Here is a 25,367-nt window from a genome sequence, read left to right on the forward strand (position 1 = left end):
ATTTATTTATTTTTACAAATTTAGAACTGACCACAGCTACTTACAAAGGTGAGAAACAGAAGATAAAACCAGTTGTGTGAAGGCCATCACTCCATTGCGTACGTATAACACTTCTGAGCTGTAAGTTGGATAAAGTGTGCTAAAGCTGATCCAAAAGGGATAGCAGGATCCTGCTGTGTTGTTCCAGATGCAGTGATGCGTGCTAGAGCACATTTTATCAAATGCTGTCAGTCTCCTAAGAAGAGTACTTGTCACAAGATAATGTGGACATGCTATTCCCAGAACTATTATGAGAAAAGATAGAGGGACTTAGTAATGCCCACAATTTTCTATGGCATCAGAATAGGTGAGTATATTTTAGTTTGCTCCAAAGCGCTCAGGGCATTTTGGAAATAATGAAGAAAAAGACATGATTCTTCATTCTAAACTAATAAATATATTTAAACATGATGAAATTCTCATCTAAAATAGTTAGCAACATGTGTTCCTCACCACCTCGGTAGATGAGGCATTTCTTTATACGGAATATCATCTTTTCAGACATGATATTGACATAAATATTATGTTATAACCATTTGTGTAGTACATATTTATCCCTGGTGTCACTATGTTGTGGTATGAGCTCCCCAGAATGTGGAAATGTTGCAACCATATCGCTGTGTTACACGGTGAAGCCTGTCAAGCTGGGTGCAAGCTCTTACAAGAATATTATCAAAACCATGTGGGAAACACAGAAGCTGACCATGCCAAAACCGGACGTCAAATCAACAGAATTTAATCTAGTTTATTCTCAAATAAGGGAAAAATATTATGAAAACAAAAAGCAGTTCTTTACACTAGCAGTAAATAAATTTTTACAACCATTCAGTCTGTATAATAAGATGAATAAATCTACAGCTTCGTTATTTTGGTGCTTAGAATTATACATACGAACGACAATTACAGGGACTTGTTCACAATGCTGTCAGGCCCGGTGCATGCCCTCGTGGCGATATCGGCTTGGTAACACACCTTTCCGGGGACCGATAGTACTTCCTCCGCAGAGGCCTGTGGCCTGGATGAATGATAAAGTTTACAACTTTTAATGCATGAAACACCTTCCTCCTTCGAAGGACGACAAAACTGCCGGCCTTGCCGCTCCTTGCAGAGAGCATGTCTCTTCTTCCAGTCCTGGCTTTTCTGAGCTACATTGCTTGTAACCTTTCCCTGTCGTCCATATTCACTCCAGAACAGCTGCCCAATAGGCAATAAAGTCTTCATAAGATGTACAGATTTTTTTACAGTTTAAGTTATATGCAACGTTGAGCGTTTTTCCACCGCACTAAAGACCCTGGGAATTAGGGAACGTGAGTCAAAATTGCTTATTCACAAATTGGGATCCGGCTCCAACAGATGACAATGCAGGCATCATAGAGAGTTCCTTTTCCTGGTGAAAGAAAAATGGCCACCTTTGCATCAGTCTTTAAACCAGTGGTCCATGGTTTAGCCATTATGATGCCGCTCCTGCGAAAATGCAAGCATAACTGGAGGTCTTGGGAGGAGTCTGTGTCTTGTTTTTTGTGTCACCTGATGGGATCTAGCCCATGGCGGTGACCATACTGGAAGGGTGGTGAGGTCCAAAGGAAAGGCTGGAGGAGGGGTGCATGGGAGTGGGTGTACTCAGCATGTGGCCGGAGTGGCTGAACGGTGATAAGTGACTCAATGATGACATATGTCTGGAGAGGGTGGCTGGGCTGAAAGAGCTGCTCTTGGGGTAGTCGTCGAGGCCGTCGTGGATCTTTTTGCACTTCTTGGACTTGCTAGACATTTTTCGGTTTCTCGTCTGGATGCCTTCTTTCTTCATAGTCAAGGGTCTGTTAATCTAAACAAAAAGCCATTATTTTTTTGTGCTTTCCATGTTGTTTGCTCACTAGCAATGCCCACCCATTACTCATTTCAAAGCGTTCATTATCTATCATACCCAGTGTTGTCATACGTAATGGAATCCTGGCCCATGGAACAAGGGCAGAACTGTCCTCTTATATATACAAGAATGCAGGGATTACGTGAACTACCTCTTTTAAGGAAAGCAAGCACATGGGGTCTGCCCATCATCAGTCATAACAAATGTGTGTATACACAGTCTTGGCAAAATTGTTTCTATTGATAAAGTAAATGGTAACTTACAACATGCAATTGAGACAGTCATTATAAGGCTACAGGCAGCTGTGAGCAATCAGAAGGTAGCAACCAAGAAAGGGGTGTTTTCCACAGAAGGGATGCACCAGTGGGAATCCGTTCACTTGTTCTTAAATAATCTGTTGTGCAACTATTACAGAATAACAACCATCTAATTTAGCTAAAATCTGCCAATTTACTTAAATCATGTTTTAAACCTATTACGTGCATTTAGGTTCTATGTTTTATCGCCTGTTTAGAAGGACATCCTTTACCTGCAGGTTTTGTGAATCTTTGCAAGAAAGTTTAACTACTGAAACATCTTAGTTGCTTAAAGAGGGCGGGTTGAACGGAGGCAGCAGATGCCAACATACAGCAAACCTCAATTCACCCCCGCTTGTGAGCGGGCCAATAAAATGTGCGAATCATTAGTGGACCTCTGGGCTGCTAACACAGCCTCAAATTCCTCCTTTCCACAGATTGCGAGACCGAAATGGCGCAGCCCAACAGAGACCATGGGGTGTTCACTGTACATCACACATGCGCAAGTCTTGGAGCTGAAGATTGGATCTGAGAACCATTGACTCTTGCAACCTTTGAGAAACATATCGTACCACATGGCCATGACTGAACTGTGTGCTCAAATACCTATGATAGTTTGTTAGGTTTGTCACTGTCTTTTTTCTATTAATTGTTCTATTTATAGTCACTTTCCCTCATTTAGTTTTTAACTTTTGTATGCATATTTCGGGACTGTCCAATGGAAAAAAATGGCATTTACTGTGTATAGCTGTACTAGATTTGCGTTTAATAAAATACATAGCGGCGGGTTAAATCTGAGGAGAAATGGGCAACGTAGGCGCCTGTGTAATTTCACCACCAGCGCCTCACCGATTACACTGAATTGTAATATAAAGGTACGATGGACAACATTTAAACGACACATTTGTTCTGTTTTTTTTTTTGTCAAAAGGCAGGCTGCACAAATATTGATGCTGTTATCGTATAGGTATCCAAAGATCAGTAATTTCCCGTGTGAATGGAGCAAAATAAGAAGGAATGTGTATTTTCCTCGGGATGTATATGTTTTCTGTCGTGCGATCTCTGTTGAAGCGTGTTCCTAAACTGGCGCAGAGTACATGCACTTCTATTTTTCCATTTCAAGCACTGGTCAACAGAAGGGGGTTAGCTTGAAATGCCCCATATCTAAAAGCGCGGCGAACACGTTTTAAGGGGTGCAGAGCCTTTCTTGGGATTTTCCCTCCGACGTGTTCGCCAGTTTTCCGAAAGTCCCCGCAGCGGTTTGCGCGTTGCTGCTACCAGGATCTGGAGGCCCAGAGAGCTCCTTTCAGCCCGGAGCGGGGATGAGGGATCTGCCCGTGCAGCGCTCCGGAGCCAGGGCCCTGACCCCGCAGGAAAGCCCTCACACTTCCAGGAGTGCGGGGGTGACGGGGCCCTGCCTCCACTGACAGCTGTCCGCAGGCAGGCAGCCTGCGCTGGAAGCCTGTCACCTCTCACACTCACAAAGGCCCCTCCAGCGCATTAGCTGATTAAATTAGGCTGGCGCCGGCCACATAACAATTAACACATTCTTGCCGACCCCCCTGGTACAAACTCACGACTGAGGTGGCCTCGGTTTGCAGGGGATATTCCAATCCGTGCGCAGATTTCTTGACAGTTTCTCAACTTTTATTTGTTACGTTCCAGACCAGGGGTAGTCTTCAGGAGCAGAGGATGGATATATTTTCAGAATTCGGTGATGTCATTAGAAGAAGCCAAAAAGTTTAGGGAAATCACTTGGGGATTCAAATACACGACACCAAGGCTCAGTGGTCGCAGAACAGAGAGTGGCTTCACATTAAAGGAGCAAAAACATCATCCGTGATCCCAGTGAGAGACTAGCAAGGGTCAAGGCTATCCCACGACTTCTCACTGATATTGCAACTCGGGTCAATGACGTCACATCACAGGTCGGCCATAGCAAGTTACAGACCAAATCCCCACAGCAGCGCTCAGTGCTCGCACAGCAGTCTACTGCACTATAGCTCTGAGTGATATCAGGATGTGTCAGTCATGAGTGACATCGCCGTGACACTAAGAGACATCACAGCAGTTTTCACTGACACCACAATGCAGGACAGCGAGACCTCAGGAGGACTCAGTAATACCACATTAGGGGTCTAATAACTCACGGCAGGGATTAGAGATCACACAAAAGGTTTCAATCACTTCACGATAGTTTTAAGTGACATCATAGTAATGAACTAATACATCACCGTGGAGCTCAGTGGTAGTATGGAAAGGCTCGAGCAAAGGACACTAGCTCCATGTGACATCACATTGAGAGTCAGTGGCAATACCACTGAATTCAGTGAAGTCTCTATGGCGGTACTGTCGCACATCTCTGTAAGACTCCGTGATTATAAAATAGGGGTCAATTTCATCAAAGCTAGATAGAGCCATATCACAGTAAGGGTCAGTAAAATCTCAGCAGTACCCAGTCATGTCAAAATAAATGTCAATTTCATCACAACAGGAGGGAGTGATACCACAATAGGGGTCATGTACACTGGCTTGGACTTACTGATGTCACTTTAAGGGACAATAACGTGTTTTATGGTGCAGACTTCCGCTTTTGTGGTAATTATGTTATTTAGCATTTCCGTCTGCATTTATTCATATTAAATATTTGTTCATTGTATTGCTGTTTATCCATATTTATTAGAGGGAAGAACTAAAGATCCAACTACAATATTTGCACCTTGATTTAACTTATAAATGTACATTCCAAGCCGGTGTTTTTGGAATGTTAGCCGTATGAAGCCACATATAGCACAAAGACATCTGTACATGCCATTGTACAAACACGTGAGCAAATCAGCAGCTGTTGAAAACTTTTTTTTTTTAATTATTTACAGCTGCTTTTAATGTAATGTGCACAAATATTGACATTAAAGTAATTTCTGTATTTTTTCCGTTTTAAAAAAGCAGCGTAACGCATTGTTTTTGTCCGCAATTCTGTAGAAATCAGTAACAGGGAAAACTAGGAGCCTTAGTTATGGCCTAAGAATCTTGCTTTGAGCTTTTGGGTGCATTTCGAACTGTGACGTCATGGTTTATTAACAAGTAACCAACCACAATGCACTAGTGGCTTTATTGTGTCATAATATATATTCATGAAACACGGTCCAAAACCCTACATATGAAATATGGACCAAAGGAAATATGAACACACAGAGAAAGATAGGTAAACCCAGATATTTATATGGGCGAATGTATGGATATATGGATGGATGGATGCACAGGAGTGTGAACAGGGAAGTGGTCATATACACAGATTAGTGGGTGGGTGGATGAGTGGAGAGCTGTGGCTTCTGAAAAGGGAAATAAACCCGCCCATAGTAAGAATTAATGATCACACGCATCTCTCACAACTAACATCGTTAACGCCTACTGTCCCTTCTATCCACTTTCATTTCTAATGTACACTCTAGGGCAGGTAGAAATGTTGACAAAGTGAGGAAGCAGTGGAGGACTGGCCTACTTTTACCACTTGCACAGCAGGACACGGAGTTATAGAAAGAGAGCGACATATGACACATAGGCAGTGCCTACTTTTTTGATAATTATGTAAAGGCCACTGGAAGTCTATTCCATCAACTGCAAGTTCATTCATTATTAATGTAATTTGTTTAATGGCTTAGTAAGATATTACCTTAATGAAGGCAGGTGTTTGATTGCCCCGAGTTTCAAAACATATCTAATAATGCATTAAAATACATCATGGATTTATTACAATTATGAACCATACTGCCCTATCTATTGCCCTGTATGTGTTTACAATACATAAAAGCTTGTCTCTAATTTCCTTATTCCAGGAGACTTGTGACATCCCTTGGTGCCCATAATAAACATATGACATAGCTACTCAACTGTAATAACCTATTACTGTTGAGTTCTGGCATCACACTTCTTACTACCAGAGCAAGCAGTCGAGGGGAAATGCAGGTCACAGAGCATAGTAACAACTTTAAAATACAAGAATTTGCAATGCAATGGGTCTCGCGTTTGCTCAAGTTAGAGCTATTAGCATTGTAAATTCCTAACTGGACTTTTCTTGCCACATAAATTGAAAATCAAAAGTAAAACATTTGACATAAGCAAGCCGATTCAAAGCACCACGGCCACTGCTAGCGCATTGGACAGACACAAAAGGAAAAAGAAGTTTGCTTGCAGTCAAACATAATGGCAATCGTGAAATTATCCATGTAACAGGGTCGATGTCCAAGGCAGTAACAAAACTTCCCCAAGGAGGCACAACCGTAAAGTCATTTACCAATGATAACAAAGGATTTTTTAAAGGAAAGCCCATGAACGAGTGATAGTGATGAGCGTGCCGTGGGAGTGGTTAAAAGCCCACATAGATACCAGCACCTAAAAAAGCAGTACTTGCGCACTGCTATGCTCAACCTAATGACAATGAAACATGGTTTTCTCTTCTTCTGCTCTGTTTTTCTAGATGAACAGTGATAAACAGAAAGGAGAAACAATGGCAATATGTTTGTTTTTTCCATGCTTTAGGTAACTGCAGAAAAAATGGAATGTCTCTGCATGTTTCTACACATATCAGGCTTGTACTAAACTGACACCAATATCTTTTTGCAACAAAGACCCAGATGTTTTGTGGTGTATTTAATTTTGTACTAGAGATTCTAGTTTTATTCTTCATGTTTACAAGCACCCTATCTCTATCATATGAAAGAGCAACACTCCGAGGACATAAGCAATTTGTAGGAAGGATTATTGTGTGACCATGTGTAACAAGGAATAATGTACCACCTCCTGTACCTTGTAAGGATATTGCAAGACACCTCAGACATGCATGACCATATAAAGGAACTACTCCTCAGTGACTTGCATTAGTATATAATGTACAGCAGGGGGTACTTTATCTTGTAGATTACATAAATAATTTTATCATTATGGGTATTAATATTATATTTGCAGTCTGTAATTCTTACTATTACTTATTATCATTATTATCATTGTTGTTATGGCTTGTAGCACTGCTGACAAATAGCAGGTAATACATTTAACCACCTCAATGTTACTCATTTTACAGGCCTCAGAAGGATGCAGAGTTATTTGAACTAGCCAGGAGTGTTCTTCTAGCCTGCCCCCACTGGCCGAGAGTTGGAATTACACTTACATTGTGCAGTTTGTAGTAAAGTCCGCAAGCGTTACAGACAGGATCCCCGTTGGCATTTCTCCTCCACAGGGTGGTGGTGGTCGTCTGGCAGTTGGCACAGGAAGTACCTGCTCTTCTAGCTGCAGACTGCAAGTGAAAAAAAACACATTTCAATTATGCAGCGTGGAGATATTAACATGAATATATATACAAGTCAAAACACACAACTAACCCACAATTTGGATGTCTGCTTCTTCCTACCAATATGCACCCTTAAACATATGGGATTTGCTATTTTACCATATCTACTTTGCTGGTAGGGCGATATTAATATTTTTATATATGTTATTAATATTATCATTATTGTTAATAATTAGCAGTGTTACTGTTCTTATTGGTGTTTGCTGTTATAAACCACGAATGCGTCTTCAAATAAAACAAAGAGAACAAACCAAGAAAGCTCTCTTTTAGGTGTAACTCTTTCTAAGATTTACAAGTAATAACAGTGTCTTTACTGTTTTACGGCACAATGCATCTCCCCCAGCTACTCGAGTCCAATATGTGAAAACTCTTTCTACTCACACATATTCTGTGTATGTGACATTCAGCCTTTTGTCGACGATCGTGGAGTTAAATATGTTGCCATGTTAAAACAAGAAAAGGTGTGAGGTGAATGGTGTTGGTTTTCTAGCCTATAAAATTAATAATGCAAATTAAAGATGATGCCAGAAGTACAACGCCCTGTAGATCGGCCAACTACTACCGACTATGTAAAGGTTTATGGAATTTAAAGTATCAACAAGGATTGTATTTAAAATCTTGAGACTAAGTAATTGAATGTAATAAGAATGTCTGGCAGATGATTTGGTGTCATAAAAAGTACTTATTCCTAATCAGCGTCTAGACATTATTTAAATGTGCAATGCACTATTTGAGAGTAATTACTATAAAGAGCGCCTGTGAACGAGTTTTTGCATTCTGGAAGCTGTGTAAAGAACAAGTGTGACTATTGCTCAATCAGTGCTCACGATGCCGACACTGGAGGCCGAAGGGCTGAGTCAGCCTTACTGGCATCGCAGCCTGTGCCCTGCGGGTTGTAAAGGTTCCAGCAGCAGATGCATTAACCTGCTCTGTTACCATACTGGCTGCAAAGATCTCAGCGTTGCCTACAAACGTGGGCTGTTTTAGTTAGATGAACGAAAACGTATTCCAGATAGGAAGGAGGGTCAGTGTGTTATTTTACAAACTTGGATATTCAGCGTCGGCTGTTCCTGGCTTGTGGATACTGACAGCACGCAAGGCAATGTCCCACAGAGTGATTTGAGGGGCACAGTACTTTAAGCAGACTGTTTATTGCAGCACAGGATGCGTTTTAATTGTGATTCCTTTTATACTTTGCAGCTCCCAGCCAGAAAAGGGGGTTCCCCAGCCATCTACTTTGTACTGTTGAATAAAAGAGCTCTTAGTGACTCGGCAAGGGAGACAGGCCTTCAGTGTGCACGACTTATCTCCAGTGCTCAGATATCCGGCAGCTTTTTCCTAGGAAGTTTGTCTTTCACATTAAGAGAGGGAAAGCCAGCTTGAGAAGCCAAAAATCGAAGCCCTGGCAGAACTTCCCTCTCTAGAAAGACTTTTCCTTTCACTAATGAGGGTGTGAAAGATGTCAGTCCCATTAGTGAGCAGGAGGCACCAGGGCCAGTGCTGTCTGAAGAAGCTGGCAAGGCCATGTCCAGCGTGTGAGGCCTACAAGGACTGACGTCACTGACATCCTCCCATAACAACCGGCCAGTGCACAGATTTTATTTATCTTAATTCGTATTGTATTTTATCTGGTGTTTTTGTAAAGTACTAGCGTTGCTTTAAGGTGAGCAATATGGGCGGGTCTGCCTTCAATGTCTGAATATAAATATATATCGCACTGGCTGTTCATAATCCTTGCACTGTGAAGTAAGGATTTGAACCGATGGGAAAAACAAATATTTATTTTTGCCTTTTATTGCTTAGGACACGTTGTGAAATATTGCATAAAGAATGACACGTCAAAGTCCTATAATGTCATACAGTAGTTTTAGAGACATTTTCAGACCAATCTGTTTTCATCCTTGCGTGCATATTTATTTTCCTAAAAGTCCTATTTAGACATTGCAGTTTTGTAGTTGTTGGATACCGGTCGCCCCCTCATACCTGCAGTGCTGTAAGTGGCATGAATAAGGACAGTTTTGGGGGGACGCAGCGGTAGATGATTTGAGAGGTGAGTACACAGTGGTACTTCAGGGGACACCCTCTTAGAACTGAGACTTCTATACAAGTGTTGGCACTTATTCTATGACACATCCTTGTTTATTAACTGCAGCGCCAGAGTGTGAACTACAAATGTAAACACCTGTTTTAAGTAAAATGTATAACAAATAGTGTGTATAATTGTATTGATGTAAGTCCTGCCTGAAGTCGACAACTATATAATTTCCCCAGAAATTAAACAAATCCAAAATGTGTAATTTCATGCAGAGACAGAGAAATCATTTTTCAAGCATTAAAGATCTGCTTGCACTGTGTTGAGGATACCTACACAGCACCTTTGGATCTCAACGAGCGCTAATCGAGACCGTTGTACATTTACAGATATGAACTCCTTATTAGAATGGGGCCTGCGCCTAATGAGGTCTTTCCCTGGAAAACAATGCTCATATTCTGCTGATCTGACCTCATCTCCCGCTCACCCCCAAAAACTATTTTCAGTGATGGCCGGTTATATGAAAATGGAGAAAAAAAACTAGTGACGGTTCTGTAACCTTAGCAGGCACATTGATAGAAACGTGCATTATGGAACCGATAGTGTCTGTTCGGTCTTACTTGAAAACACTTCTTCGGTTGACTATAACAAGTCTTTTGACTGGGCTGCCAAATCCCCGGAGAAAGCTTCCCTTCCTGAGCTGAGGAAATTAAAGAAAGAAAGAAAAAAGCGTTGGTGCGTTGGGTCATCGAGGAGCTACTTACCAGCCTCCGCTTGGGCTTGATGAGGGGCCGGTTCTGGCCATTCATTTTATGGTAGAGCCCGCATGCGTTACACAGGTAATGCCCCGTGCCGTCTCTCCTCCACAGCGGTGTGGACGTGGCCCCGCAGTTTACACACTCCCTGCCTTCTGAAAACAAGAGGGCACATAGTTCACTTTAGGGACCAAAGATTGACCACCAGCTACCTCCACCTCGTGCTGCACTACTGCTGGGCTGACGAGCATGGCGAGAATGCAAACAAATTCCAAACAGCACTCAAATATTCGGGCCAATAGGAGCTATGGTTTTTCTTCATGTATATAGAATTTGGAAAGTTGATTTGGACATCTATTAAAAGCAGTAAAACATTCTCAGACATTTCTCGAACATGTTTTCATACTCCTCTCATCCACAAGGGTCTTAATGGTACACTCCAGTATAAACACTCTGTGCCTTCGAAAAAGAAAAGGGCAAAATATAACTATGGGAGCATGGACTCACCACCCACCTCACAGTGGCTGGTGGCTACCAAGGATGTCCTGAATAGTATATGTTAATGGTCAATTCCTTTATCATTGTTGATAGGGGATTGGGATCACACAAAAAAAACAAAATAAAATCCACATTTTATCAAGACACACCATTAAAACAATAGATAACACTCTAATTGTGATTTCCTGTGATTTATTTTATTTCCCTCATTTTATTCACAACTGCGTAAATAAGCCATTATTTCACATATAAGTACATTGAAGAACACCCAACAGTTTCAAAACTGCTAATTGCTGAAACCCAGTACTTTTTGAAATCTGAGCCTGCTTTCAACCGTTAGACTTTGAATAGAAACATCTAAAGTTATGCAATTGAAAGGGAATATCTGAGTGTTTGAATTTGCCCCACAGGATACATATTTAAGGCAGTCTTCGATATACACCGACGTAACTGAGCCTGGGTCCTGGATTCACAGCATCAGAAAAAGATAATCACATGAATCCATGCACTGAACAATCTCCACTAGGTGGACTCTTCGTTAGGGTGAGGCAGGGAACAAGCGGAGGGCCTCTGAATGCTACTGGGTGAATCTGACCTTATTGACAATACAAAGCCTTTGTGTGGTGATGCTGATTATCTGTGTATACGTAGCCAATTCATTTGGAATTCTCAAAACCTAACCGTATTGCCTTTATGTGGTGGTCATTTCCACAGGGCTGTGGTTTCGTAATGAGGTAAGTTGCAAGAGTTTTATTTATGATGCCAGCCGGTTACCATATTTGGTGGTAGAGTTGAGGGAGGGAGGAAGGTTTGTGGCTGTACCCAGTGTTCAAGCAACACTCTCCTCCAACATTCCTGATTCACAGGGTGCCACAGGTATCCTGTCCAATTACAAAGAGAGCATTTGATGCAGAAGCCAAGTTGGGGTATAGTGATCTGTCTTGGCATCGGCCATCCTCCAAGCAAAGTAGTTGCTAGAGATAATCCTTGCTTTGTGTTTAATGCTGTACAACTACAGTATGGAGCATTCATGTGGAAATGGCCTTGAAATATGCTAGCTAGATCATACCACATAAAAGTATACTAGGAAGCTCTTCCAATTCTGGAAACAAGGTGTTGCTTGGGCCCAGCCCACCCATAAACATCACCTTTTGTGTTAATTCCAGGCTGGCATCTACTAATCTACACATAGGAGTGGTTCTTAAAAAGACTCACTGCCTTGAAGTTAATTGTGTGTTATTACAAAAGGGTGTTGGTTCAGGATCTGCATCATGTGGGCAAATTGTTCTGAGATAAAGCAATCTGACTCTGAAAGAGTGCCTGCTGCGGTGGCCTTGTAACATGCAGGCAGCCTCCAGGATTATAAAGAAAAGTGGCAAGATATTTATTTGTGGACCACAGAGAAGAATGTCACACTGGGATGGCATCTGCATATCTTCATTGGTTTTAAGGGCACTTCTTAGGTGATGACAGTAAATAAACTGCTAGTGATGCAAAATGTGGAGCACTTTCAAGAGTTTTTTGTTGGCACCAACATGTTTCCCTCTCTGGGGTCGCAATATTACGTGTTGTCACAAAATGAATGTGCCCAGCATATTCTGCAGCAAACTGATGCAGTATTGCCTTTTGAAAATGCATTTAGCTCTATGGAAGCAGGGCAATCACACATCCTCTTGTGAAACCACAATTTGTTTTAGATTTTTCCGGCATATACAAGAGGCACTTTGTCAGTGCCCCTACTGGTGTCCATCAGAATGTTTATGATGCCAGCAGGGGACCTCCGGCAGTGGGGAGAAAAGTGATAATGAGGATTTGATCGCTCATGCAATAGGTAAATGTTACCTTGCAAAATAGTTAAATTCCCAGAACATAGACATATTCTTTTTGAACAACTATTCCTGCATGGCAGGTGGATCCTTGCACTTGGTCTATGTGTGATTTGTTACCATCACTGGGTCAAATAGGCATTCACTTGCCTGTGGGTCCAATTAAGAGTTGGCAGTAGATGATTTTTCGCTAAATTACAGTTCATTTTATTTTCTTGTAATCAGTACCATGCATTAACAATTGGCACCACCAAATAAATGTCCCAATTCTCTAGGGAAGATGGTTCCAATAGTTATAAGTGCACCACTGCTAGCAGGCCTGCCCATCAGCATGCTCACTGCTGAGGGGGAAGGCCCAGATTTATGAGGACTCTGCTGGGAAGAAAGGTTTCTTTAGGTTTCCATGAAAGACACCTGCACTGGCACCTGCCACACATTATGTGGAACAGATGCTGGTCAGGCCAGGAGTTATATCCTGTCTAACCAACACTGAGTATTCTCAACTTTCTGATGTAGAAGACACAACTGAGGGATCCATTCTGCATGAATAAGGGGACTGCAGGCGGTAAAAGAGACTAGAAATAAAATTTCGGAATAACAGAAAGGAATATATAATGCTACAATTACTGCCACTAATATAAATACTTGCTATTTTACTGCTTTTTTTGCTCCGTTTTCTCTTTTTATGGGGAAATGGCGGATTTATTTTTTATTCTGTTTTTCCCTCACTTTTTTTCCCTTCAGATTTTGTCTCTGCTTCATCACATTTTATATGGATAATTTCATGTTTTAAGTAGTTTTACTTTATGGTAAACAATGCCCTTTCGCCCTTTCTGTGTTACATCTTAAAAACAGTACAATAACTAATACAAATAAATCAAACTTCATTATTATTATTATTTTGTTTGTTATTGTTATCATTTTTTGATATTTTAATAGTAATATCAGTAATAATATAGTTGCTAACCCTAATAATAATACAAGAGGCGTGTTACTATTTATTTTCTAATTGCAGACCATCTTAAAAGAACTATTATCCAAGCGCGCTAGCACCGACCTGGAAGGCCACATGCAGCTAGTCAACTAGGCACACCAGCTAACTTTATTAAATGACTAGCACTGAATCTGTGGTTTTCTTCGCGCTGAGCAGAATTCCTCCACAAGCAGTTGAAACTTGTGTGAAAGCGGCGTTCATGTGATGTGTGAAACTCAGGGCATGGACTTCCACCTAACTTTGTCTCATTTAGTCCTGTCAGATAAAATGACATGTTGACTTTTCACAATAACTGTCCCCGTTGGCAGAAACTGCCATTTTAGAAGCATTACTAATTTGTGGTGAAAACATTCCTTCATCCCACGGCTGAGGGAAAACCAGTTTCTCTGTTCTTCAAATCTTTGGACTAGGAAAGTGTGCCTCCCTCCCCCCTCCCACTTCGGGATCTATTCTTACAATCATGACTTTCAAACACTAAATTCAAACACTATAGGCCTTCGGAAATGTGACGAAAAAATACTCCAGCGAGGCAGCAAAAGCAGAACCTTAATCGTTGCGGGTTGCTATGGAGGAGTCACACTTTGTTAATTCTCATAGGCTGCTGGCAGGCGAGACTTGAGAGCCTCCTCTTTCCCCTTAAGAATATCCACCTACCACCTCTGGATGCAGGACTTAAAATGAGCCTTTTATTTCTTGTAACAAACACAGACATATGGTAACGAAAGTCAAGAGTAAGACACCATTTCTCATAAAACACCTTAGTCAGCCGGCCTCAAACGCTCAATAGAGACTGTGTCCGAAAGGACTGACTGGTTTCCACAGCATGCCCATCAAAGCACGTGCGTAGCTCCTTCTCTTCGTAGAGGAGACTGGTGTGAAAGAATGACATATTCTCGGGTCCAGAGAGACAGGGGTCTTTCTTGTAAGGCATTGCACAGGTCAGGCCAGAGCCTGCGATCTTTACTGTGAATGCAGGACTGGCTTTGGAAGGCAGCCTTTGAGAGGGGACTGGATGTCCCAAGCCTGTGCCTCTCTAGGCCAAGCCAAGGGGGCAGACGCTGCACAGGCTCCCTTACTGAGATGGGGGTCACTCAGGTTAACAGAATTAAGATCATAGCCTCAGAGTACTTAATGGCAGCAGACAAATCTTGTCTTCAGGGAAAAACTGGAGCCTGCCAAATCTGCCTCTGCATTACGCTAAAAGAGACTAGGCCCAAAAGTAGAAGTGGAATGGCCTAATTGGAAACTGAGATAAATTAACAGAGGCATGGATGGCTGAAAATCAAGCGTGGTTCTGGTGTATGCAGTAATCCGATGATCAGTGGGGTAAGTTTGTGGAATGATCTGCTTGCCCTTTGAGGCCGGAACAGTCACTCGAAGTTTACAATGGCCCCTGCAAAAAGAGTTTGATAGTGCAGTATTTTTCTTACCACTGACACTTACAGCACAGCAGCCTTCTGAAGTGGCCTGTGGATTCATGCCAGGGTTTTAAGCAGTAAAACCATCACTACATGACACAACAGGTTCAGTGAGTCGAGTGTATGCAAACAACCCATAGGCCACACGCTAAAGAATTTAATGTCTCTGATCTTGATAACCTGAGTAAGTAGCAAGGTATTGTGTAAAGTTACCACATTTTGATGAAGTGATAAATTGAAAAAATCAGTTTGCAACGTTCACTACGTAAGGGTCAATATAATATTATTCTACTTCCTTGGGAGGACGCATGAGGGCACAATGTCTGCATTATTGGAGATGAGGTCTCTGTATTATGCAGAAGAGAGCAATGCCGATTTTATGCAAATGATGCAATGCTAGCATTATGCAGAGGGAACTCTTACCGGCATTATGCAGCGAGTCCAGTGCCAGCGTCAAACAGACGGTGCACTGTCCAAATGATGCTCATGGTGCGATGCCATCATTATGAAGATGGTGGGTGCCTGCATTATACGGTAGAAGCCAAGTCACCATTACCCACTGGGTGCCATGATAGATTTCAGCAATAACATCATGGATGTACTAAGTGTATGCTTATGAAACCAAAAAGGCATACAATCCCTCAGACATCTCCATGTACCCCATACTTAGAAGTGAAATACCATATGTAATAATTCGAATCTCACGTGATAAGTCTGTGGTGGAGAAAAACACGAAAAACGCTTTCCGTTTACAGGGCTTTGCACACTCCCTGAAAAGCAAAATGAGCTCAAGGCTTCTAGAAGGCTCCCTAGTGTCTCCTATCTGCCTATAACTGTGCAGCAGTATCAGTGCCACCGAGGCCCTGATGAGCAAGTAGAACCCTGTCAATGCTGTATTTTTACTACTCCAACAGCAACCAAAGCTGCCATTTATCCTGTGTGCACCAGGGCCCGTAGCGTCCTTGCTACGCTACTGTCTGAGGACAGGAGTGGAATATACACATATCCTCTGTTTCATCAGACAAGATGAATGTGTTCTGCTGTGGAAGGAGAGCAGGGCTGCTGAATTAAAAGTGCGCACCTTCATTTTGCAGGTGGTTTAGGTCTTGAAAGCAGGGATTCCTTAGAGAAAATAAAAAGATTAAATAAGACACCAAAAGGGTAGCTTGGTGTTTTAGATATGTTGTGGTTAACTCACTGCCGTGTTTGCCTGGGTTTAAGTGTGTGAGTTTATAGACTAGTTCTGTTAGCACGAGATGGTGGCGTGGCCGCACTTCTAGCTTTGGACACCTCCCTCCTCACGCTGGGTGGTGACAGGAGCCACAAGCCTGTCAGAGCTGTTAACCACGGACATCACGTGCGTCAGAGCATGCGATGTATCAACTTTAATGTGAATGGAGTCTAGGGTCGCTCTGCTGTTACCGCAGCCAAAAGCCCTGGGCCTACTCGCACAGCCTGCTCTAGGCCAGTCCCCGGGCCGTGCCTCACACGGCCGGTCCTGCTCGCGGAAGTCACCCGCTCTCGCACGCCAGTCTGCTCCAGGCCGGGCCTGTCTGCGGCAGCGGCGCTCCCTTAGGCCGCGCAGCGTCTGGAGGCCTCGGCACCGGGGAGGGGCCCTGCACGGCCTCTCCCCGCCCCGCCACAGCGCGCGGACCTGCTCATTTACACTGAATTCAAGCAGTGCCTTCCTAAGCAAAGTAAAAACTGCAACGCAACGGCCGCACAATGCCTTCTCTATACTAAAGCAAGGCCTTGGCAGATGCGCCCCGGATGCTTCGATGTGCTGTTAGTATTGTTACTATTATTATTATTATTGTTATTACCGTCACTACACGAGCTGTTACAGCTACAGTTGTTATTGGTGTGTTGTTAGTATAGGTATTATTGTTATTATTATTATTATTATTATCGTTACTACACGAGCTGTTACAGCTACAGTTGTTATTGGTGTGTTGTTAGTATAGGTATTATTGTTATTATTATTATTATTATCGTTACTACACAAGCTGTTACAGCTACAGTTGTTATTGGTGTGTTGTTAGTATAGGTATTATTTTTGTTGTTATTATTATTATTCTCAGAATTAGCCTTGGCATCATGTGTATTGCTGCTATTATGATATTAATAACAACAATGTTACAATAATAGTAACGCTTATTATCATTATTATTATTACAATTATTATCGGTATTGTTGTTATTAATGGTATTCATGTTACATGCTCTATTATTATTAGTGCTTTTATTGCTCGTGTTGTTACTGGGCGTATTATAATACAGGTATTCTTATTATTGTTCTTATCATCAGTATGTGTTTTACTTCTACAATGATACTACTAATAATAATGTGTTACTAATAGTAATGTTAATAAAGTGAAATTGTATAACTATCAAGCTATTTATTATTATTATTATTATTATTAATGGAGATAGTGTCAGTCGTGTACAGTTTAGGAGTTGCCTCGGTCGTTGAATGATAAACCACAGACCCCACAAGCGGCAGAAACTCTCATGTATCCTTCCCTTCTCCTTCCACAGCCGTGAACAGTCCTCGTGCACAAGCGCCCTCACCCCTGGTGTCAGCGCCCTGCGAGGCTCTCGCCCTCCTCACCCCGCGGTCCCCGCAGCAGAGCGCTCTGGGGCTGCTGATGAATAAAACGCTGATGCTCGCGGCCTCCTTCTGCAGACCGCAGCGTCTCGCGGGGAGGCAAGCCGCCCATCTCCAGCAACCGCCGCGCGCGGCCTGCAGAGACCTGTCATGGCGCGCGGAGGCCGCGAGCCCAGCCAGCACGGGCCTCCCCGAGAGGGGGCGCCGCTCTCACCCGGCTAGCACCACCCCCTGTCGGCGTAGGAAGTACCAGCGAGCCAAACCTGGCTCTGCCCAGAACTGGATTACTTAGTAGTAGTAGTATCATCGGCACCGCCGCCACTGCTGTTTCTCTGCTTTTTAGGTCACTGATGTGGTTTCATGTTTTATATTAAATGTATGCAGGTGTTTTGGACTCTACACGTGAGTTCTCTGGCGCGCGCCTTCCTTTTTTTGAAGGAATGTTTTGGGCATTCGGTTATGTTCTTCTATCGGAATGCAGACATGGGGAAGAGACTGAACCGTCTCAGACCTTTATAGTAATTCATGTATTATTATTAAGGCATGGACGAATGTTACATTCATTGTCAGACCTGTCCTTAATTTCACTTATAAACGAAGCTGTACAAAACACATCATTCCCGCAAGATAATGTTTAGCGAGTGCGGTTTTACCAAGCCCGGGGCCCACCCGTGCTGGCTGTGTGCCAGAAGAATGCCGGCGCTATGCAGCGCATGTATTGCAATCTGTCTGACCACAGGCCCGGCACAGTTGTGCAATTGATTTTACCAAACGGATGCCAGGTTGTACGTTTAGATGGGCACTTTTCCTTTAAAGAGCCAGTCAGAGAGCTGTGTGCTTGCCAAAGAAACAGAAGAGCGTGCAGTCTCTTTACCCAAAGGATTGAAGAGCTGTGCAGTATATTTATCATAGAAATCGAAGACCTGTGCAGTGTGTTTACTGATCAAATGTCAAAGATGCGCGGTGTATTTATTAAGCTGATGACAGAACTGTGCATTGTACTGTTGTGCAGTTAGTGGAGCGTTTGAAGAGCTGTACAGCGCGTTTACCAGATAGGTGAAAGAGCTGTGCAGTGTGTTTTCGAAAGAAGGACAGATCACAGGAGAGGAAGAGCCGAGCTGTATCTCGCGTTTACAAAAGAGCTGGTAGAGCTGTGCAGTGTTTCCCAACGGGCTGCCAGCCCTGTACAGTGTGCTCACCAGAGATGGTGAAAGTCCGCAGTGTACTGATGGAGGCAGGTTCCTCACCAGTAGTCTGGTCCGGTCTGCCGGCACACTGTCCCTGCTCAGACAGCTCTGCCCCGGAAGTGTTGTCAAGTCACAACATCTGAAGCGGTATGAGCCGCTGGAAGGAAGAAGCTTTTAGCTGCAATTTCGAGAAAAAGTGGGACGATGCCTTCCGAGCCTTTCGCCGGGGGCTGGGGTGTTAGAAATTAAGCAGAGAGCAGCACTGACGATGTATGTACGGTTGTGGTAGTAGATACAGCGGGCCGCATCTTCCAGCTGTGGTAGTGGGCCGCATACTGGAGTTTGACGCCGCATCACGGACCAGCTGACCCTCGGTGTCCCGACTAACTGCGTCTCTACCTCGCCTCCTCTGGTCATCTCCCCGCCCTCCTGCCCCCCATATTCATCAGCTACTACTCGCTTCCGCTCCGAGTCTCCTTCTCTTACGTCTTTCTAGCAGTGGGGTACCAAGAGTGTCACGAGCCCTAATGCAAGCAAGGAAACAACGCGCCCCCCATCTCCTGGTACGAAAGTAAAAGACGTTTGGGGTTAATTGGGCGCTTCAAACCCCTTACCCCTGGGCCTCTATACCTGCTACAAGACTGGCACCTACATCCCAGGTGTCTGCTTCCCCACACATACCTCACATTTGGTTGTTTATATCTAACTAGCTACCTCGTGTTTTTCTCTAGGTCACTGCCTGTCTCCTTAGCTTTTTTTCCCGCTGTCTCGTCGTTCTCTGCCTAGCTGCTTCGCCACCTCACTCCGTGACTCGGGGTCAATAATGCAAGCCACTAGGACCTCCACAGTCCTGGGGTCTGCCCCTTCGTGAGGAGGCCAGCCTCGGTGACATTGTGTGTCAAATCGTACAGGGTAGGCCCACCATTTTGTGATAGGATGCCGATCTCACTGCCCGTCTAACCCTCAACCTCTTTAACTCACAGATTTCACTCCATCGACCGGCGAGGCCCCTGTCCTCCCACATCCCCTCTGCTCTGATGCACAGAATAACGTGCAGGTCTCTCTCTCACCACATCCGGCCTACATTAAAGTTCCTGGCGCTGGATAAACAATGCAACTGTCGCGTGCAGCAGTCTGAAATAATTGGATTAGCTCAAACATATCATCTAAACTGCGACGGCCCCGGGTCAGACAGTAACCCCGCCAAAGCCTCCCCAGGACTGCTCTCGCACCAGGCCCGGGTAGAGTGTCAGAGACGGGCCCTGAGACAGCCCCACCTCCCGAACCGTGTGGCAATGTGAGGGGCGCGGAGGCGTCTTTACTTGAAACTACCGTGCAACAGAGACCCGTGGGTCGTAGCAGGGGCCCCTCCGAACGCCTCAGAGGCTCCCATTCAGCCCAGGGCCAGTGGATTTATGTGAGACGTGGGAGACTTGGGGCCCCCGCCTCACATTCTGCAGGGGAGGGAGGGCGTCATTTTGGGTTACGTCACTGAGTCTTATTGATGTGTATCCTTGTTTATTAAAGGTCAAAGTAGGCAGACGGGCGATGGTGTCACGTGGAAGGATTTCTGAATGGCCCCTCAGACACCCTTAACTAGAATGTCACACTTCCCTGCTCGGGAAGGTATTTTATGCCACGTGGCGCTGTGCTCTATTAAATTGTGCATATCCCACCACCTCTATGACCCAAACGCGGCTTCGGAGGTCCCTGGGCCTATTTAGGGATACGTTTTCGGGACTAGTGGAGTCACGGTGTTTTAAGAGCATGACGTGGGCCAAAGCACGAGCGGCACTTCAGTAACAGATCGAAACGCTGAGTGTGGCATGATGGTAAAGCACACTAGAACCCAGTTCTGCCGGTGGGAAAAAGGCAGAGGGCCGTACGTTTCTGCCAAGCAGAGACTGGTCGATCATGTGATGGGTAAAGCGTAGTCCTAGGCTGCCGCCATCCCCCAACACTACCACACACACGGATTCTGCGGCAAGCCCCCTTCATGCCTTGGGGCGGCGTAGGAAGGAGGAGAGACCCTCTGGGTTGTAGCATTAAAACCCAATCCCACTGAGCGTACCCTCTTTCCCAGTCGATCTGTAGGATACGGAGGTGCAGTCAGACAGAAAACCCCAAAATAGAAACTCGTTTTTCCTTACATTTGACCCAAAAATGTTAATGGGTTAAAGTTTGTGAGGGGAGTGGATGGGGGTTGTGGGGGGGGCTGCAGTGTGTGTGTGTGTGCGCAACCCTTTGTGTTAGTGTGCGTCCATCCATCTCTGTGAACTGTAAAAGGTATTTGACTGCCTTTAAATCAACCTGGCGGTGTTCGCATACCTGAATATAACTGCCTTATGTCGCCCTCTCCCCCTACATATTTTAAACACCACCAAACGAGCAAGAGGCCTTCAGACCGACAGCCAGGTTCCTAACCTGTAGCTACACAACAACGGACAGTATAGCGTACACAATCACTCAATGTGTATTAAACGACTCCTCGGTAATGGAAGGACACTGAATGTGCATGAAGGGTTGCTCGTTTGTCTGGGTAGTTACATTTTCGGGGGATGGTGTTTGCCTGGATTGGTTGAGGGCAGTCTTCCCTATCGCTCATTCCTAGGTACCCATAGAATAATGGGGTTTGCAACGCATAGTCCAAGGACAGACTCTCTAATAGTCAGGCCAAAGGGCTGGTCTGACAGGTCAGTGTGAGGGCCGCTTTTTTGGCTTTTTGTAGGCCTGTCTTATGGTCTGCTTGCCGGGTTTTACTGTTGATTTGCACAATTTGCAAACACGTGTCACTATAATTCACTAATGGGAGGGGGGTTGGGGGGCACTTTTATCTTGGCGCCCAGTTCTTTTTTCTATCTTAGTCCGATCCTGGCCTAGTCTCTCATGTTTCTATCACACCATTAGTTGGGGCCATATTTAAGGAAGTTCCATCCCACACGCTTTAACTTTCTATCACCCAGTTTCCTGCCTCATTTTCACTCCTTTTGTGCTCCCCTGCCATTTCTTTGACTTTTAATTGTCAGTGACTTCGATTCCAGCCCAGTCTCTTAAGTTATTCTTATTGAGGTTAACCTTGTCGAGTCTATCATGTATTTTTCCCTATTTTCGTGCATAATCTTAAACCCAAGCCCAGTCTCTTAAATTATTCTTATTCATTTTTCAGGTTAACCTTGTCTGGTCTCTCGTATTTTTCCCTATTTTTTTACATTACCATAAACGTGTTTTATAGGTTCATATCAGCCAAAGTTTTTGAGATGCTGAGATGGATCAGAATGAAGGGCTCCTAGGATGGCACGGGTTCTTGTCATACACTATCTAGCTAGTTTACTGTGTTCCTGCCACTCAGTGACCTGCATTCAAACCTGCCGTCTCTTTGGTCCCTAGATGTATTGTTTCAAGGACAGTGTAGTTCTTATCTCCAAGTCAACAGGGTTCCTACCAGTCGCTCTCAAGTCCATACACTCACCCGTTTCGATTCTTATCACTAACCCTTTTAAGATTTGAGTTCATTTCTTATGCTTCAACCATCCAGCCTGCTGGGGTCATCTCACTCAGTCTATAGTCTCGTGTGCACCCTGGATAATCTCCCACACCCCCACGAGCGCATCTTCACGTGTCCATTCACCCCTATCTTAACAACGAGATTCCTACCTGTGCTTGAGCGTGTCTTGGGCCTGGATTTGCAGCCGAAGCCATTTGGTGAGCCTCCCAGAAGGCTGCTGGGTGGGAAGAGGCCAGAGCCGTACTCCGGGACGTAGGACATGGAGGGGTAACTGCTGATGGAGTGGTGAGCCGAGGCGCCCCCCAGCGGCGCCATGCTGCTCCGGGGGTGAGAGGACTCCAGCTTCATGCTCTCAGCCAGCGACACTTGGTACTTTATGCAGTCCTTCTCCTCCTGGCTCCTGGAGAGGCCGGAGCCGGGGGTGGGCATTGAGGGATCAGGGGAGACATCTTTGGGCGGCGTGGGGGGGAAGGTGAACAGGTGGGGGCTAGAATGACCCCCTGACAAGGATGAAGACGAAGAGGGAGGATAGACTGAGAGAGATCCCGGTGAACCGTGGTGGATGGACGTTTTGGAGAAGGGGCTCAGGTTCCAGGGGGAAGCGCTGTGGTGCCCCCCTAAGGCTTTACCCCCATCAAGCCAGGGGATGGATCCATGAAGGAGAGGTGGGCGGCATACTTGACTCCCTGGAATATGGGAAATAAACAAATATTAAAATTACAAACAAAAATGATTACTGTAATCGGGTTTTCAAATACATGCTGCGGAATACATCAATATTATCCTCAATAACTAGTTTTTCTGTTTTGTTTTAATAAACCATTATGTTTTGTTAGCTTCCATTTATGAGCAGAATAGTAGTTTATTAATTTCGGGATTTATATGATTGCAGGCATTATGCATATGCATACCTAAGCAAGCAACTACATAACGTATGTGTATATAAAACATATGACCCACGAAATGTAAATTTATTTCGAAAAACTAGTCACAGGAGATAATACTCAATAACGACAAGGATATGAAGAATCAGAGTACTGAGGGTCCAAGGGGCCTGATGTATCAAAGGGTTTTACATTTCTGTGTATATGGGTAAATATCATACTGCATAAGGGCCTTATTTAGTTCGTGTTTCTTTTTTAATTACTTAAACCCAGTCATTATTGCACCCTAATGACACTGGACGTGTTCCTTTCTAGGCATTTAAGTAAGGTAAGGGCGCATTCTGTATATTTCTAATATCGCTGAAACGAATAAACCACTATTTCGTGTACAACTAAAATATATCCGTTTAATACTCTGCAAAATCAAGTGGTTCCTTTTTTAATATCAGAAAAATTGGAAATCGAATCCTCTGTAAGTAACTCTATGGATAAGCGAAGCATAACCGATATCCTTATTTGAATATGTAATCATTAGTTGATTTATTTAAGCTCAAAGCAGTATGCTGTAAAAAGCTCAGCTCTCCCAAAAACGTATCGCGTGTCTTGCAGACGTACCCTCTGACCCTGTTCATTAAAAAAAAAAAATTGACCCCTAACTGTTACATAAAGTGCTTCGCATAAAAGTGGAAGGCCTGCGTGAACGGGTCGCTCTTTTAACACATGCATAGCACAAGCTGAGTTGATGCAAATTAAATTTGGAAAAAAAAAATCCTAAAGGTGAACAGAAATGAGGAGGCGGGGGCAGCTCCCTGGAAAGAGCTTGCTGTGTTCGATGACCCTGCGTTGGCCAGAAGGTGCGCTGCGCTATTTTCGGAAAGGGGAAGTGGGCTCGCGAAGGTGCGTGGGGGACGGTTTCAAGGACGAGCAGCGCTTCATCACCTGCTCCCGGAAGCGGCAGAGGATACGCTTCCGAAGAGGCAACCTCTCCATGACGTGCCCACTTTCTGCTGATAACAACTAAAAATGCATTCTGCACAATTATGTCTTTCTAGTTAACATGTCAAATGATAAAATATGAACGCATCCATCCACGAAAGTCCCGTGAATGAACACCGAACGGTGGTCTTCCGGTTGTTGCATGAGGCTGAGCATTAAGGGTCATTATCCTGTTATTTAAAACTTAAATGTACGGCACGTGCACCTTTGATGACACCGTCGGCGCAGGCTTTGGAATAGAGGTCAAAGGCCTCACGTCCATAGACAACACAACCACTGCGGCGGAGGACTGCACCTCACGTGCGCGTACGTTTACGCGTGCGTGCTCCCTTGCGCGACCCGGAGTGACCATTTCATTTGCAGATCGGACATTGGATTTATGTGTGATTTGGGGAGATTGTCCGGTACTCAGGACTGAATACTTCAGTGCTATCTCCGCATTCCGCACAATGAAGTAAAAAATGAGTGTCGAAAGAAGCCTTCAGTGTATCAGAGAAGCAGAGCGCCCACCAGTCAACAGTGGGGCTGAGAAAAAGGCGAGATATGCCGGATAGGAGAGGTGGGGGCTGTAAAACCGGAATATGGTTTAAATAGTCCACTGTGGTGAGGTGGTTATCAGTGCTACATCTAACACATTAGTCACTCGAACATAACTGAAAATGTGCTCCTGTGTTTAATAATGTGGCCTTATATTTGGCGAAAAACGCCCCCATTATGATATATTCACCCTGTATAATAGTAGCATTCTAGTCACTGCTGATTTGCAGTAAACAAAGCTTAACATTTCGTGAAATTAATCTTCCGTGAAATGTATGTATACATTTGCTACGTATGTCGTACTTTTTTTTAGAAGATCCCTATAATTTTGAAGAAAAACATATACCTATGTATATATAGCGCAATGGGACAGCCTGCAAATGGACTGCAATGTTTGTTTAAAAAAACAGTGAGGTCCTTTAACACTAAAATGTACAAATTCCGCCCCTCATCTCTTATAAAGTGCGTCCACGCGTTGGTGGACAGAGACGCCTTTTGATACATTCATCTGTATTCTTCAGAGAATGGTTCCCTCGGTGTTTAACGCTAGCCGGATCGTCTTGCACCATGCTAAACGTAGCC

At 44.1% G+C, this 25,367-nt stretch overlaps 1 protein-coding gene across 6 annotated transcripts in view; it reads right to left on the reverse strand.

Moving 5' to 3' along the window:
• Nucleotides 1-759: 759 nt before the first annotated feature.
• The window catches only part of GATA3 (GATA binding protein 3), a 60,585-nt gene continuing 35,977 nt past the window's right edge, over nucleotides 760-25,367 (reverse strand). For 4 of the 6 annotated variants that reach the window (XM_069229252.1, XM_069229253.1, XM_069229251.1 and 1 more), the window contains exons 3-6: nucleotides 22,518-23,054; nucleotides 10,343-10,488; nucleotides 7,367-7,492; nucleotides 760-1,861 (exon numbers count right to left, since the gene is read on the reverse strand). In XM_069229252.1, the coding sequence (XP_069085353.1) occupies nucleotides 1,577-1,861; nucleotides 7,367-7,492; nucleotides 10,343-10,488; nucleotides 22,518-23,054 (1,094 nt within the window). In that variant the 3' untranslated portion in view covers nucleotides 760-1,576. The remainder of the gene's footprint in view (nucleotides 1,862-7,366; nucleotides 7,493-10,342; nucleotides 10,489-22,517; nucleotides 23,055-25,367) is intronic. The other 2 variants (XM_069229254.1, XM_069229256.1) reach the window with 2 other exon arrangements.

Source organism: Pleurodeles waltl, chromosome 4_1 (genome assembly GCF_031143425.1).
Source record: "Pleurodeles waltl isolate 20211129_DDA chromosome 4_1, aPleWal1.hap1.20221129, whole genome shotgun sequence".
Taxonomy (NCBI): domain Eukaryota; kingdom Metazoa; phylum Chordata; class Amphibia; order Caudata; family Salamandridae; genus Pleurodeles; species Pleurodeles waltl.